This window comes from Sceloporus undulatus, chromosome 4 (genome assembly GCF_019175285.1).
Source record: "Sceloporus undulatus isolate JIND9_A2432 ecotype Alabama chromosome 4, SceUnd_v1.1, whole genome shotgun sequence".
In the NCBI taxonomy this organism is placed as follows: domain Eukaryota; kingdom Metazoa; phylum Chordata; class Lepidosauria; order Squamata; family Phrynosomatidae; genus Sceloporus; species Sceloporus undulatus.
Genome location: NC_056525.1, coordinates 83,763,320 through 83,779,231, shown reverse-complemented (window position 1 = coordinate 83,779,231; position 15,912 = coordinate 83,763,320). Strand labels below are relative to the sequence as shown.

General features: G+C 42.6%; 1 protein-coding gene across 1 annotated transcript in view; it reads right to left on the bottom strand.

Annotated features, from left to right (window-relative positions):
* Nucleotides 1–15,912, bottom strand: part of LOC121928990 (lanosterol synthase-like) — a 195,474-nt gene that overhangs the window by 165,481 nt on the left and 14,081 nt on the right. The window contains exons 4-10 of the mRNA XM_042464313.1: nt 13,671–13,779; nt 11,815–11,936; nt 9,326–9,422; nt 8,478–8,613; nt 6,152–6,260; nt 2,492–2,610; nt 1,935–2,032 (exon numbers count right to left, since the gene is read on the bottom strand). Coding sequence (XP_042320247.1) covers nt 1,935–2,032; nt 2,492–2,610; nt 6,152–6,260; nt 8,478–8,613; nt 9,326–9,422; nt 11,815–11,936; nt 13,671–13,779 — 790 coding nt within the window. The remainder of the gene's footprint in view (nt 1–1,934; nt 2,033–2,491; nt 2,611–6,151; nt 6,261–8,477; nt 8,614–9,325; nt 9,423–11,814; nt 11,937–13,670; nt 13,780–15,912) is intronic.

Sequence of the window (15,912 nt, the reverse complement as noted above, 5' to 3'; positions counted from 1 at the left end):
GTGATACATTCTCCCGTGTGAAAAAGTCCTGAGTATGCCTGCTCCTAGCTAAACACAGAATGGCTACATTGGGCCATGTCTGCACAGCTTCAAGGGCTTATCAGTAAGGCCATGTCTGCACGGGCCAAATGAATCATCTTCTTCATTCCCACAACAGCAAGTCCAGATGACGCATGGCCTAGTCCAGCACTGAACCTACAGAATCTCCCCCCTTAAAATGTTTTAAATAGCTCAAATTTTGGTCTGGATCTTCCTGGAAGATCCAAGACCTCTGTTGCAATTTCAGGCAGCTATTTACCATGTGACCTGCTGTGTCGCACAGTGTGGATGTCACTGTGATGAGTTACACTGAAGTCAGAACAAGGTGCCACCCATGTGATTGAGGCTGGGCACATTGTTCTCACCTCATAGCAAGCAATTCACCATAGTGTCATCCATGTTGGGTGGCACAGCAGGATGCATGTGTGAACAGCCACCTGGAATCACAACAAAGGGCCCCAGGTAATGGGGTGTGTGTGTGTGTGTGTCAGTGTGTGTGTCAGAGTGTGTGTGTGTGTCAGGGCAGCTCTGGGGCAAGCTGCTCCATTAGTAATTTGGCCTGTGCAGATAGTGTCAGGGGAGGGTATATGGCTCAGAGTAGTGTAGGTCCACATGCAGATATTTATGGTATGCTAATGGGATATAGGATTGAGGCTATGATCTAAAAATCAACCAGCTACAGAGTTTATCAGTTACTGTATTGATATGAGCCAGCTTCAGAGGCACGGCCAATGTAAGTTGCTGTGATTTTTACAAACTCATGTGCAGTGAAGAAAAACCACAGTCCCTTGACCAAGAACACACTTCTGAGAAGTACAGTTGAACCCAAGGGCAAATCACTTCTTGTGAGACTACCTTGACATGTTAAATATGCATAGCCATGTGAACCCATGTTCAGTGTGAAACCCAAAGAGTTTATGCAATAAGCCTCTGAAATATGCAAGAGATTGCCATGTTAAGTAAAGCCATGTTCAATGCTGAAATGTGCTGTTTGGAATGGGGGTGGGGGGTGTTGGTCAGAAAGGGAAATACATTTCTGCCATCTGTCTAGGAATAATGCCCAAATGTCCTCCATTTTGATCATGCCTAAGAAACATGCATTTATATTAACATTTTTAAAAAATCATCAACTTTTCCCGCATGTCCTCCATTTTAAAAAATGTGTCCTACATTTAAAAATGCTGTCCTATATTATTTAATTGTTTAATTATTTATTTTTTGGCTCCCCCCCCCCCCCCCCCCCCCGTTGTCTGGGAGACACCAACCCAGCCCCTGGCTCAAAAAGGTTGCCTACCCCTGCTGTAGACAGATAGGGAGTCAACCCCAACATTAGTTGACACAAATCAATCCAGACTTTAGTGTGGAATCCAGCCATATTGTGCTGGATTATTGAATTCATTACCAAAATACAGGAAGTGAGAGATCTAATCTATTTTACACCCGTGTGCGCCTTTTTTGCTCAGTGTGGAAGATGGTATTCCAACATTTCCTTTACAGAACCAAATCTACCATTGAATTAATACAGCCCCTTCACCAACAACCTTTCTATGGATGGCAGAGAACAGGGACAGGGATTAAAGAAGTGTCCAGCTATGTTCCCATCATCTGCTGCCATCCCAGCAGTTCAAAGGAGTGTTTAGTGGCCACCTGTAGTTTAGTTCTATTCTGTCCCATGCTATGCTGTCCCATGCAGGACTTCTGCCATTTCTTTCTCCATCTGTAAGATCTTTATATGAAGCTAGATTTAATATCTCCCATGATTTATTTAATTAGGATTCATTTTGACATGTCCAGATCCAAGTTTGAACATTTAGCCTCATGCAGAGCTTTGTTTAGCCTTATTGTTTCTACAAAGATACATTCTTTCAGTGAGGAAATCAAAAAAATAGATTTACCAAAGGTAGTCAAAGATTCTGGAAATATGTTTTTGAAGGGTTGGGGAATTGGGTCCTTCCACATGCCAGCATATCAGTATGTGAAGTGATTTGCAGTACTACAAAACAAGAGATAAAGTTCTGTCAGGTAGGAATTCCTACACAACTAGCCCCTGGGGCACATATATGTCATAACTGTGGCTTAGCATGTCACTAATCTAGCACAGAAACTCCTTAAATGGACATGCAAACTTCACCTACAACGCAGATTGGAAAGAAACTCTCAGATCTGTGGCAAGGAGCCCGTACAGACAGGCCAAAATAAAGCTGCTTCAGGTCACTTTGGAGATATGCTTTTTAAATGGTGCATGCATTCTAAGAAGCCAGAAGATGCGCCAAAGCCACGTGATTGAGTCCGTGATTGAGTCAACGAAGAAAGACCTCCAAAGTGTCCCAAAGCAGCTTTATTTGGGCCTGTTTGTATAGGCCCAAGGTTTCCTGAGGGGAGGTAATGTGTATCTCAAAAGAATTTTGTTCCACAGACATTCATTTCTGAAAAGTAATTGCAAAAGACCTACCGGACCAGTATTGCAGAAATCTGTAAATATATCATCAGCCTTGATTTGTTCATACATCTCTGCTATGGCTTTCTTTCTCAGACTGGTGATGTGGTACCTCTCATAGAAATTAAAAACAGCTGTAGAAAGAACCAGAGAGATGCTGCAGGGACATAAGAGTCATATTAACTATGCCATGCCCAACTGTTTTTAAATTCTTGACTAGCAATATACAAATTGGCCCCCATTTGTATTTATTATTAACCAACCTCAATTTTCCCCACATCAGTAGATGTATGCCTTTAATTTCATGCATTAGAATGTGCCTGGTTCAGTGTGTATGTAGTATCAATATGAATGCAACCACGCATAAACAAAAAGTGTAATATACACATCTGTGTACATATAACTGCATATTCACTCAATTTTTATAAATTGCTCCTTTCTAGGTCCAGTTGGCTGTTTGTATCCATGGGGGTTCCATTCCAGATCTCCCACACATGCAAAAAGCCATGGGACCTTAAATCCACTTGGTTTTAATGGAAGCATACCATGTGCATGTAAGTACTGTCTCGGCTTTGTACACACTCTACCACTGGGGACAATGGGATGGCCCATCTGAGGATGTTCAAATCTGCAGGCAAACTGTATTCTAGTATACTTTTCCCACCTCCACCTCACCACTGATGGAGAAGCACAAAGTGAAGTGAATAACTATGGCCATGTCTGCACAGGCCAGGATATTCTACAGACAACTTGGAATATCCTGGCCCCACAGATGTCCTGACTTGCCTGTTACCTGTCCCTCTGTTTCTGGACTGTGGCAGCTGTCTGTATGGCAGTCCTACTGAGCTGCTCAACACATTCAGTGCCACCTTGGGTCATTCACTTCTCAGCTCAGAATGAGATGCCCAGCTTCAATCACATGGCTGGGTGCCTCATTCCAACCTGTGACCCACAGCAGCAGTGGACACACTGGATGGCTTGGTGGCACACCCAAGACTCTGGATCTCCCTAGAATATCTGGAACAAGAGATATATTTATGCATATTGTACCCTGGTTCTAGTGCAGAACATGCCAGACTTCTTTCAGACTGCTCACACCAGAACCAGGGGTTTCTGCTGTACATTGTCTGAACAGGATGGTGCCAGCACAGGGGCTGAATTGACCTTTTGGCCATGTAGACGGGGCCTGGTTCTGATTTTAAAATTGCCTAGAATAAAAGGATGGTTAAGAGAGTTTACTTAAAAGAGAATGCCTTGGTTGTGGTGTGAAAACTAGTGCTAGTGAAAAATGAGATATCTGTGAGAATCAGGAAAAGCCCTTCAGAGTGTCAAGAAAATGAGGTTGATAGAGTTCATCCTCATGAATTTCAATTTCAAATTAAATTCTGAGAAATATTCAGTGGGGGGGGGGTGTAACACACCACTAGGAATGAGCAGTGACTTTTGTCCCTTTCCCCTTAAGGCTCTGCCATAGGACTACCAAATGTCAGCACCTGGCCATGAATCTCCAGTTATTGTAGGTCATCTCCAGAAAGGAGACAAGAATACAAATGCAACAGTTTTGGTGGGCTCAGCTCCAAGCAAGATGAAAAGATTTATCCAAATCTCCTGCTTAGCTATTAGAGCAGTAACATAGTACAATTTTCAAGGCTTAATTGATTTGTTGCTACAATTTGCAATGAATCTCCAGAGAGGTCTACATATTTAGCTTCATCCTTTCCTTTTGTAGCACCAGGACTCACTCCCTGCTCTAAATCCATCTTCTTGCCAGAAACAAGCAAACCAGATCTCCAAAGAGGAAAATATATTCTGTCTGCCTCTGTGTGTGTGTTTGAATGACAACCTGTGAGCAATTGGTGGTAGTTCATGTTGTCTCCCTTCATGTTGGTTGCTGCTCCCAGGGGGATTAAGTGGAAAGGAAGAGTGGCCAAGCAGCTGGCTGAGCAGCATCCGAGAATAGATTTTTGTGGGTTTTTCGGGCTTTGTGTCCATGTTCTAGAAAAGTTTGTTCCTGACGTTTCGCCAGCATCTGTTGCTGGCTTCTTTAGAGAATGCTGGCATGGAAGTGAGTGGGATATATATATATTGTATGACACTGGCTTGGGAGGAGTGGTTTCCTTGTTGATCTGTGTATTGTTCTGTTGTTGAATGGCAAGGCCTCAGGGTGGGAGGCTATGCAAAGAGGATTTGTGTCTGTCTAATTAGAGATTCATTGTGTGCTGAGAAAACCCCTGACTCTGGATGGTTTTCATTTGCATTTGTTGGGTCTTGATTTCAGTGTTTTTCAGGACTGGTACCAAACTTTGCTAACTTTAAGGGTTTCTTATTTCCTGTTGAAGTTGTCCAGATGCAAGACACAGATGCTGGCGAAACATCAGGAACAAACTTTTCTAAAACATGGACATATAGCCCAAAAAACTCACAAAAACTATGGATGCCTGCCATGAAAGCTTTCAACCAGCATCTGAGAAGCCTCTCATCTTTGTTGGCCTTGTGGCAAAGGCCATCATGGGTGAGAGGCTTCTTTGTCACTGCTTGACTGACTGCTTGGTTGCTGCTCCTTTTCCACCTCTCACCCTGGGAGCATCAACCAGGCAGCTGGCCAACTGGCCTTACTTTTGTTGTAAGGTCAGCACAGGAAAGAGGGAGGAGTAGGCCTGGGTTGCTGCCTCTGCTGAATTTACACATGAGAGGCTGAGGCAGAGGAGGAAGCAGTTTTGAACTGGGCAGTGTGGTAGACACTGCTGACTGGCTGTTGCACTAACAGTAGACCTAATATCAAGAAATAGGCAGAGGGGGATGTTAAGGTTGTCACCCAAGAAGAAAGGGGATGGTAGCTTGAATTTTTTTTTGGGGGGGGGGGGGAGACAATGTTCCAAAGCAAGGATAAGCAACTTACTACACTCCAGAAGTTTTGGACTACAGTTTCCAGAGTCCCTGAGCATTGTTTATGTTGGCTTGGTTTATGGAGTTGTGATCCAAAATATACAGAAACCATTCTGTTGCCTACTTCTGATTTAAGACAACAAAACACATAATGCTAGAAACTGCAATGGAATATGAGTCTTGTCTCACATACAGCAAGAGTGGAAGCTGTGTGACCTGCAAACTATATGCAGAGCTTTGGGGATCCAATGTGGCCCCTTGCATTCCCAGTGACCCGCAAGGCTTCCAGAACCCACACCTCAAATACTGGTATTGTTTACCCCAAAAAAGAGAGGAATTAGCATAAATAATGGGGAGGGGCTCCCAAATGCCTTGCCAGAAGCAACCAGTAGTGATGCAATATCATTTCCAGCCACCCATGATGGTGTATTGCAATCCTCTGAAACACTAGATAAGTCAGGAATAGGGTGGTGTAGCCTTCTGAGCTCTGGAGTGTGTCCACCCTTGGTGTGTGACCTTACCCACACAAAGCAAGCATTTCACTCATGTTAGCTTATATTGTTCTTATGAGATGATTACTTGCTTCCAGCCAACTCATGACTTGGCAATATGCAACTTGAAATCTGAGTTGCATGATTTTAAGAATATGTATTCACATCTGGAGTCAAAAGAATGTACTGTGTTAGCATCTTCTGTCAACAATAGACTAAAAAGGTTTAGCTATACCACCTGAAGTCATTTCCTATCTATTTGCAAATAGCAAGATATACCATTTCTAACCACACTCACCATAAATAGCATTCAGCATCCATGTGTGGGGAGCATACAAATCACCTGCAGCAATATTGTTTTTCTGGGCCGGCCAATTAATGCTCGAGAAGTCCTCCACATAAATTTCCTGAAGGGAAAATATGAAAAGAAATACCTTCCTTCATAATGACAACAACAAATCAAAGATATTTGTGTACTTGATATAAAGGGCATGTCCAGAATTTTGAGGCCCTCTTGATTGGAAAAGGCATATGGAAGATGGGACAAAAATATTGGAGTGGGAGAGGTAATCTACATAATTATTTATATAGAACAGAGAAGATTAAGGATCACTCAGTATAACAGGAAGCATTGGGAACTAGCTTGGGTGCTTCCAAGTGCAATACTTTCAAAATGGTTCTTCGAATGCTAGGAACAACAGGAAGAATTTTAAAAGCTATGTGTGGCATTAGTTTGCTTTGTTTGTTTTCATTTACTGTAAGAGATGTCTACTTCTTCTGAGGCAAAAGCTGACCTAAGAGTTCCCTCATCAATATAGGCCAACATTTCCAGCCTCCCTCAGTCTAGTCTACTCTATTGGAAGATTACCACACTTGCACCTCTCCCGTTCTAATCGTGTCCCAAAAACGCACTGTTAAACAAATGAGATGGAAACAGGTATTACCGTATTGAGTTGTAATGTTGTGATGTTAATGGGATGAGAACAGTTATTATCACACTGCATTAGCTGTTAGCCCAGTGTTTGCGTGATGTTAAGGAGATGTGAACGGGATGAGAACAAATGCCATCGCACAGCGTTTGCTGGATTTGAGCTCAAGTCAGCTGCAACATTTTTTTTTCATCCCATGCATGCACATTACATTAAGGACGCATTACATTGAGTACATGCCCGCTAAATACCTAATAAACTGTTTGCGTTAAAGAAAAGCAGATTTCAAAAATAGTTTGCAAACACAAACGAATGCCGTCCCTGCCTGTGAAAATGTTATGCCACAAACATCAGATCAAAACTAGCATATTCAGCACTGCCAGCAACATTTGGGTTGTTATTGATAACTTACTGTTTTTCATCTATAAAATCTCACTATAGTGGAAATAAAATTTATTCTACAAGCTTGTGGAAAATAAAAAAATAAAAACAAACCTTTTATCTCATCATCGTCACTACCAGAAGAAGAGAAACATGAGGGGTGTTATGGGACAGAGAGAGGAGGAGGGATTCCACACCAATCAGGAAACGTCATACTGCATGGATCGAGACTGGGCACCTGAATTATTGCACACAGCAGCTAGAATGGTCAGAAACCGATCATGAAAGCTAATCACGGGATTTTACTGTACTTGCCATGTAATGAAAGAGAGTCAGCCTGGGTGCGGTCTGAAAACAGGAATGTGCGATAAAATCTGTTCTGTTCAGTTTACATTAAGCACCCAGCACATTACGAAACAGCTGTGCGATAATCTCCTTAGATTCTAAACTGTAATATTTGTACATTCCCAAAAAATACCTGAGTTTAAGAACATAAAAATATATAAAAACTATAATGGACAATAAAAATGTGTCACAAAAATACAAATTTGACAAAATCATGTGTTCTAATCCAATTAAATACAATTGTGGGTGTCATGTACCTTATGATTAGTCATGAACAATAATATGCCTGGGACTGCAAACTAGTCTAGTCTAAATAGTGCATTTTATGGGCCTGTTTCCCTAAAGCACCAGCCACGCTTATCCAGCATCTTTTCAAAAATGTCAAACTCCCATTTTTTAAAAGATGCCAGATAAGCATGGCTGGGACCCAGGCTACTGCCAGGTTGCACTTGCCCAGCCCCCGGCATGCGCAATAAGATCCGACTTCAAAAATAAATGTGAATGGGATTGCTTTAAATGGCATGTGATAAACTCTTCAATCTTGCTCTCATCTAGAAAGTTCACTCTAAGGGTTAAGACTGGTCTTTAAAGCTGATGTTAAGGGGAAAACAGATTATCTAGAACTATATGTAAGATATAAAAGAGAAAAGCCAATGCATTTGGAGTTAAATGATGCTGATGTGCAACAGTCAAAAAGTTCAATAGAAGTATGTGGTACAAACAGTTTTAATACCTCAACTATACATTCAGAGAAACACTGGTTTGAAAGCTGCATTTGAAACCTTCTCATCAACCTAATATTTCATGGAAGGACCACCTCCAGATTCCCATTTTTGACAATCACATTTATCTTATGCACAAATGAAAAGGAGGAAATATAATCAAGCAGATCCTCATGTGCATTCCCAAGGTAATATGGTGGCCCCATTCGATAGAGGCTGTACGAATGTTTGAAAAATGTTATCTTACCTGCCTTAAACTCTGAATCAGTTCATCTTCTTCCACAGTCAGTCGGGTGGCATAGCAGTAGGTGAGCGCAAGGGAGACATGGCGGGTGTAACACCAGTAAGAGTAGGGATGGCCTGGCACCCATGTGGGTAAAATCCTGTCTCAGAGGAAAGGCAGCATCAAGATCACAGAAAGAAAAAGGTTTTTTGCATATATATCAAAATATGCAAGTTGCATTTTGGGCACTTTATTTCTTAAAAATGCATAATGCTTGAGGTGTGTTACACATATTTTTACAGCAAAAGAAATGGTATTTTCCTTAAGATTATAGAATCCAGAGTTGTAGACCAATGCAATCAAAGATCCTAGGCTCATCAAAACGTATGAAATGTGTAACCAACATCCTGTTCAATATGGATGCATATATGCAAGGTGATATTATATATTCATGGCATTAACTGAAATTCCCAATAGTTCTTAAAAAGGCAGCTCCAACTTCCCAATCCTACTGGCTACAGTGTGCACACCATTTTCTGACAACCATTTTTGCTCATTGAAAAGCTGCATATGTTTGAGTTATGGCATAAGTTAATCACCAGACAAAAGTATACCAAACCTCTTCTGGACTTCTTGGTATACCTCCATCTGAGTTAGGAGTGGACAACAGTCATTTTAATAATCTATAAAGTCCAGTGGGGATATAGCTCTGGCAGAAAGGGATACCAAGTGATGAAGATTAATTCTAATGTCTCAATTTCCAAAGCACTGTTATTTGGCACATGATTAATCCATTTTGTAACACTGAAGCAGGGACCATTCTTCAATGGCTCATGAGTGAAAGAGGGAACGTTAAACTTTTGTGTACATACCAAAACTCTGGAAACTGTGCATTGATTCCATCCCAGCTGTACATATTCAAAATAGCCAACCAAATTTTACCAAAGGAAGGGATTCTGACAGCACCACCTGGAAAAAGAATAATCAGAGTCCCAGATGTAAACAAGGGAGAAGAGGCCCCATCCACTCATACCGTGCACTCTGCATTTTAAGGTCTGGATTCTTGGTGAGGTGTTTGTATCACCAAACTTCTGTGCTGCTTAAACTAGACCCCTATATGGCGTTTACTAAAGGAAAGATATTCCAGTTATTACTCACCTGAGGCCCATCAGATATGATTTATAACCAGGGGTATGGAGAAGCTAGATCACAATTGGGATGATTTGTTGTAGATGTGCAAGGATCTGCTGCCTCCCAATTTTGTGTGTGTGTGTGTATACACACACACAGAGAGAGAGAGAGAGAGAGAGAGAGAGAGAGAGATGCCTTATACTGGCAAAACGCAGAAAGTTCTAATTAAGAGTGAATGTTTTATGGGGAAGGATTATGAGCTCCATTCAGTATCCATACTCCAAACAAATTCAGAGTTTATATTTTGAATTGGGATCCAGCAGGTGATTTTAGTAACAAGCAATGCTGATGCCAAAAGTTTGAAATATGCCCACCTACCACTGATTTACACTAATAAAAGTAATGGTTGAGATCCTACATAGGAGTATACGTCAGGACCATGTGGCACACTTGGCCTGGAAAATGACATGGATGTGACCACTAGAAGGAACTGGAGAAGTTCCAGTGGCAGGTGTGCGTGAGTCAGCATTTGGGAGCTGTGCATCATGGAACATCTGATGCAATGAGCACAGTAGGTGAAGTCAGTCAGGGGTGCATCATGGAATACAGTATGATGCAAACGGTACTGGGGCTGAAACCAGCCAGGTTTCATTGGTGGCATGGCTATCACATGACTTCACTGAAGGCCACCTATATAAGGGAGAAGGTTATTATCTCCGTTTGTTGGGTTGTTGTGGTTGGTGGCTGGTGAAGTACTTTGTTTGTATATATAGCTGTGAGTATCAAAGACAGCTGTCTGGTACTCTGTGCATTCTTGTATATAGCTTGCAACAAGTGATTAAAGCCCTCGTGTTTGAGAAAGCCTTGCTGTCCAGCTGTGTTATTTCTTCAAGCCAGGAGCTCAAGGCTGAAACCTGCATGGGAGGAAATTTTTCCTTGCAGCCCAAAACCTTTGCAGACTTCTCTCCAAGAGCTTTTTTGTGGTGTCCTGCCTGTGTGGATCAGCTCTGCATGTGACTGTAGTGGATACAGCATGTCTCCCTACGCACTAACAGTATAATGTGTAACTTCACGATAATGGAATTTTCTTGCTGAAATGATGTATAGTTTTGCTAGTGAAGTACAACAATGCACAACATGGGCTCCCATCATGTAATGTGTCCTGATGCACAATGTGGCACCGTCAGCATGGTCATCATACAATGGGACACATTGTGCATTGGGACACACTGTGCATTGGGATATATTGTATGATGACCATGCTGTCAGTGCCATTTGCACAACTGATCTCAAAACTTAGGTCCAAAACACACTGCAGTAATAATCCTGTTTGAGACCACCTTAAGGCTAGAGAATTCTAGGAACTGTAGTTCTGTGAGACCTTTAGCCTTTTCTGTCAGAGAGCTCTGGTGCCACAATAAACTACAATTCCCAGGATTCCCTAGCACTGTCTCAGCTATGTATCTACTCCCCTCCTGAAAAATGCAAGCATGATTCACCTTTACATGATGGCCAGTCAGTTCACCATGACATAAATACCTAACATGATGCCAGCCTTCATTTTTATCAGCGTAAAACATACATTATAGAGTGATATAAACTTCATATAATGATCTTCCCCAATAATCATATTAGACTGGGGGCAAGGCAGTGGGAATCATAGAATCATAGTTTGAAGAGACAACAAGGGCCAACCAGTCCAACCCCCGGCCATGCAGGAACTCTCAGTCAAAGCATCCCCGACAGATGGCCATCCAGCCTCTATTTGAAGACTTCCAAAGAAGGAGACTCCACTACACTCCGAGGGAGTTTGTTCCACTGTCGAACAGCCCTTACTGTCAGGAAGTTTCTCCTAATGTTGAAGTGGAATCTCTTTTCCTGCAGCTTGCATCCATTGTTCTGGGTCCTGTTCTCTGGAGCAGCAGAAAACAAGCTTGTTCCCTACTCAATATGACATCCCTTCAAATATTTAAACAGGGCTATCATATCACCTCTTAACCTTCTCTTCTCCAGGCAAAACATCCCCAGCTCTCTAAGCCATTCTTCATAGGACATGGTTTCCAGACCCTTCACCATTTTAGTTGCCCTCCTTTGGACACGCTCCAGTTTCTCAACATCCTTTTTGAATTGTGGTGCCCAAAACTGGACACAGTATTCCAGGTGGGGCCCTAATTTTGATTTGGGTCCTAATTTTGAGCACCTGTTCCAGCCCTGTGCTTTCTTTGCTTACCTTTCTTATGAAGGTTGATTCGAGCCCGCACTATATCTGGATGGTCAGGTCCAAGTCCAAGGATGCGCAAGGCTATATAGTTGAAAGTTGTGCCCAAAACTGTTGACGGATTGTGAAGATGGCTACCACACAGAGAGATCAAAGAGACATCAATAAAGGCATCACCATGTTTGAATCTGTAAGGATCATTTTTATTTTTACAGTGTCCTCTCTGCTGTTCTGGCATATTAAAGGTAAAAAAGGTAAAGGTTTCCCCTTTGATGTGATTGTCTAATTGTGTCTAACTGTTGGGGATGGTGTTCATCTCCATTACTAAGCCGAGGGAGCCAGTGTTGTCAAAGACGACTCTGTGGTCATGTGGCCAGCATGACTGCATGGAATTCTGGAACCTTCCCACCGAACTGGTAGCTATGTATCTACTTGCACTTTTACATGCTTTCAAACTGCTAGGTTGGCAAAAGTTGGGACTAGTGACGGAAGCTCACTCTGTCATGCAGTGCTTGGGTCTCAAACTGCCCATCTGCTGACCTTGTAATCGTCAGAGTCAGTGTCTTAACTGCTAAGCCTCCCTTGATTAAAAATACTGGCTGGAATCCTGTAAAGGAGATATACATGCACCATAATATCTTCATAGTACCATAGTTATGGTGTTACACAGTGAATCCCAGTTTGACGCTCCCCCATCCCCAATTAATAGGAAGGAGTAGCTACAATCAATCAGGGCCTCTTCCTCTGGCACCACTGAAGCAGCTAATTGCTGTTTCCACTCCCTCCCTTGAGTGATCTCTGGTGTGACGAGCCAAAGCAGGACACTTGTCAAAATCCTCCTCATGCTGGAGATCGCTCACATGAAGGGTGGGTGGGAATGAGAGAGGAATGAGACCCCTATCAGTCACAGTAATTGCTGTCCAGTAAGTAAGGCCTGAGGGACTTTTACAGTCCCTACATTGCCTCTAAACTAGGTACTACATAGGGATCATGAATAAGTAACAATCACAAGTGCAAAACCTAACATTAGATATTCATAACTGCCATATAGGATTCTGACCATTTACCTTAGAATTAGTTTCCCACATACCCAGCCAGGTAACCTTTAGCCTGGACACACATAAGATATGTTTTCCTTTTCTGTTTTATGCCTACAGTTCTTTGAAATCGTTTCCCATTAAATAGGCTCATTTCTGTCTGAATTCAGATTCAAAGATCAGCCAAACAGCAACAACAACAACAAGAAGAAGAATTTACTACACATATGAAGCAGAACAGCCCTCAGATAGAGGGAGCCTAGCTTTACCAAAGCAGCCATTCATCCGAATGTTTCTTGTTTTCCAAGGTAAAAATCGTTACCAGAAAAGATTTCTGCAGTATTGGTGCTTTTCTCTCTCTCTAGTCCTGTGCTACAGTTTTAAAGCACAATGTGTGTTCTGATCAGCCATGTTGTTGCCTAATGTATGTGGTTGTTATTGTTCTTGTGTATTTTCAATTTCTGATGTATGGCAACCCTACCAAGAATCTATCATGGGGGTTTCTTGGCACAATTTGTTCAGAAGGAGTATCTCATTGTCTTCTTTGGAGACTGAGAGAGTGTGAGTTGCCCATGGCTGAGCAGGGACTCAAAGTGTCTTCCAGTGTCCTAGTACACCACACTGGCTCTCAGTGTATGTGATACTGCACATAAGTGGATCACTGCCTGATGACAGCTGCATGTGGATGTGAGTTCAAATATCCTTCATACATACTATAATACATTGTAATACATGGATATTACATGGGGAAGATCTAGAAATGAAGAGGAATTATCACCAGCCATCCCACCTCACCCCTGCAAAACCCACAGATATTTTTATTTCACTCACAGACCCCAACCACCATCTGGGAGCTGTTTTGAGCATATATAACGCAGGATCTCTTTCTTGACCTCTTCTGGCAGTGAGATCTTGGCAACGTGACAGGCAAACAAAAGAACTGTTTGAAAAAGGAGATTATGGAGAGCATTCAATGGTCTTAAACTGATTTGATGTGCAGGTGATGGTCAGAGGACACTTTCACACTGCACAATTACAGAGCTTTGGCTCCACTTTAACTGCTATGGTTCTACCCTATAAAATCCTGGGACTTACATTTTAGGGAGGGATATTTAGAATTTCCAGCAAGAGAGTTCTAGTGCACCATCAAATTACCAACCCTAGAATTTCACAAGATGTAGCCATGGCAGTTAAAGTGGAATCATAACACTATAACTGTGCAATGTGAAAGGGAATTGGATAAAATTTGCTTTTATTTTCCTTTTTTTTACCAGCCTGCTCCCAGGCTGGGAAGGGGCGCAGGGGCCACTTAGCATCGCGGCAATCGCTGCGGTGCCAAGCGGCCTCCTCCTCCTCCCGGCCTGGGAGAAAGCCTCGGCCTGCTCCCAGGCCCGGAAGGGGCACAGGGGCCGCTTAGCATTGCGGCAATCGCCGTGGTGTCAAGCGGCCTCCTCCTCCTCCCGGCTTGGGAGAAAGCCTAGGCCTGCTCCCAGGCCGGGAAGGGGCGCGGGGGCTGCTTAGCATTGCGACGATCACCGCGGTGCCAAGCGGCCTCCTCCTCCTCCTCGGCCTCGCGGAGGCCTTGGTGGACCTCGCAATTGCGGAGCCGCCTCCAAGGCCTCGCTGGGGCCTGGGAGGGAGCGTCTCCGCGGCCGGAGCTCCGACTGCGGAGAGCGCTCCCAGGCCTCAGCGAGGCTTTGGAGGACCCCGCGGCGCACGCGGGGGCGGAGGTGGCCGCGGGTGGTGCTGTCCCGGTCTTGGCGCCAAACTGGACTGGAACGGCACCGCCCAAAGCGGGATTGCCCCACCTACAGGCAGGATATGGCATCCCTAACTAGAAGGCAGTGATCAACGGTGTCAAAGGCTGCAGACAAATCAAGAAGGATGAGAACAGAGTAAAGGCCATTAGCCTTGGCCTGTAAAAGGTCATTCAAGATCTTAGTGAGAGCTGTCTCTGTAGAATGCCTTGGGCGGAAACCAGACTGAAAGGGATCGAGGATGGAGTTGGCTTCAAGAAACTCAAGACAGCGAGAATAAACAACCCCTTCCAAAACTTTAGAAAGAAAGGGAAGAAGAGAAATCGGATGATAGCTAGACAAAGAGGAGGGGTCAAGAGAAGGTTTGCTTTAAGAAAAAACAGATAACATATAAAATATACATTTATCCAACAACTTTCAAATTTCCTTGAAATATAGATGTCCTACCTAAAGTATGGAAAAGGAAATATTATAGATTAGTGTTTTGGTTTTGTTTCTGCTTAATAATACCTATGATATTTGTTTTCTAAACAGTTTAAATAAGATGCCATTAAAATGGCCTTTTCATCCTTCTATATCTAAAAGTTCACGGATCTGTAATCTTTTGTAATATTCTTGCTTCATAGGGATGGATTGTACAGCTCAATATGAAGTACAGTTGGCCCTCTATATCCACAGATTCTGCATCCACAGAAACAATAATCTGTGGCTCAAAAAAAAATTTTTTTTAATCCCAAAAGCAAACGTTTGAGTTGTTCACCATTTTATATAAAGGATGCCATTTTTCTACCCCATTATATATAATGGGACTTAAGCATCCATAAATTTTGATACCCACAGTGGATCTTGGAAGCAAACCAAAGTGGATACAGAGGGCCCGCTTTTTGTATTCTTACCATACAAAAGATTCCAGGTTCAGTCTCCAGCATTTCCAGGCTGAAAATGGAAGAAACCATGGCAAGCCATTTATAGACACTGTAAACTAACTTTCCCAACCTGACGCTCTTCAGACATTTTGGTAATGGTGGCTGGTGCTGAAGGGAGTTCTAGTCCAAGATATCTGAAAGACAGCAGGCTGGCAAAGTTTGGGGCAGACAGTACTATTCCTTTATTATAAGACTTGGTATAAGGCAGGTTTCTGTGCTCCTACAGCAGTCAAAGTGAGGACAACTCCTTTAAATCTGAACTCAGCATCCAGCCTAAGAGGTTTCCTCCAATGTGCATAATGTATGCATCCATGTTCCATCATATTATAGGAATAATAATAATAATAATAATAATAATAATAATAATAATAATAATAATAATAATAATAT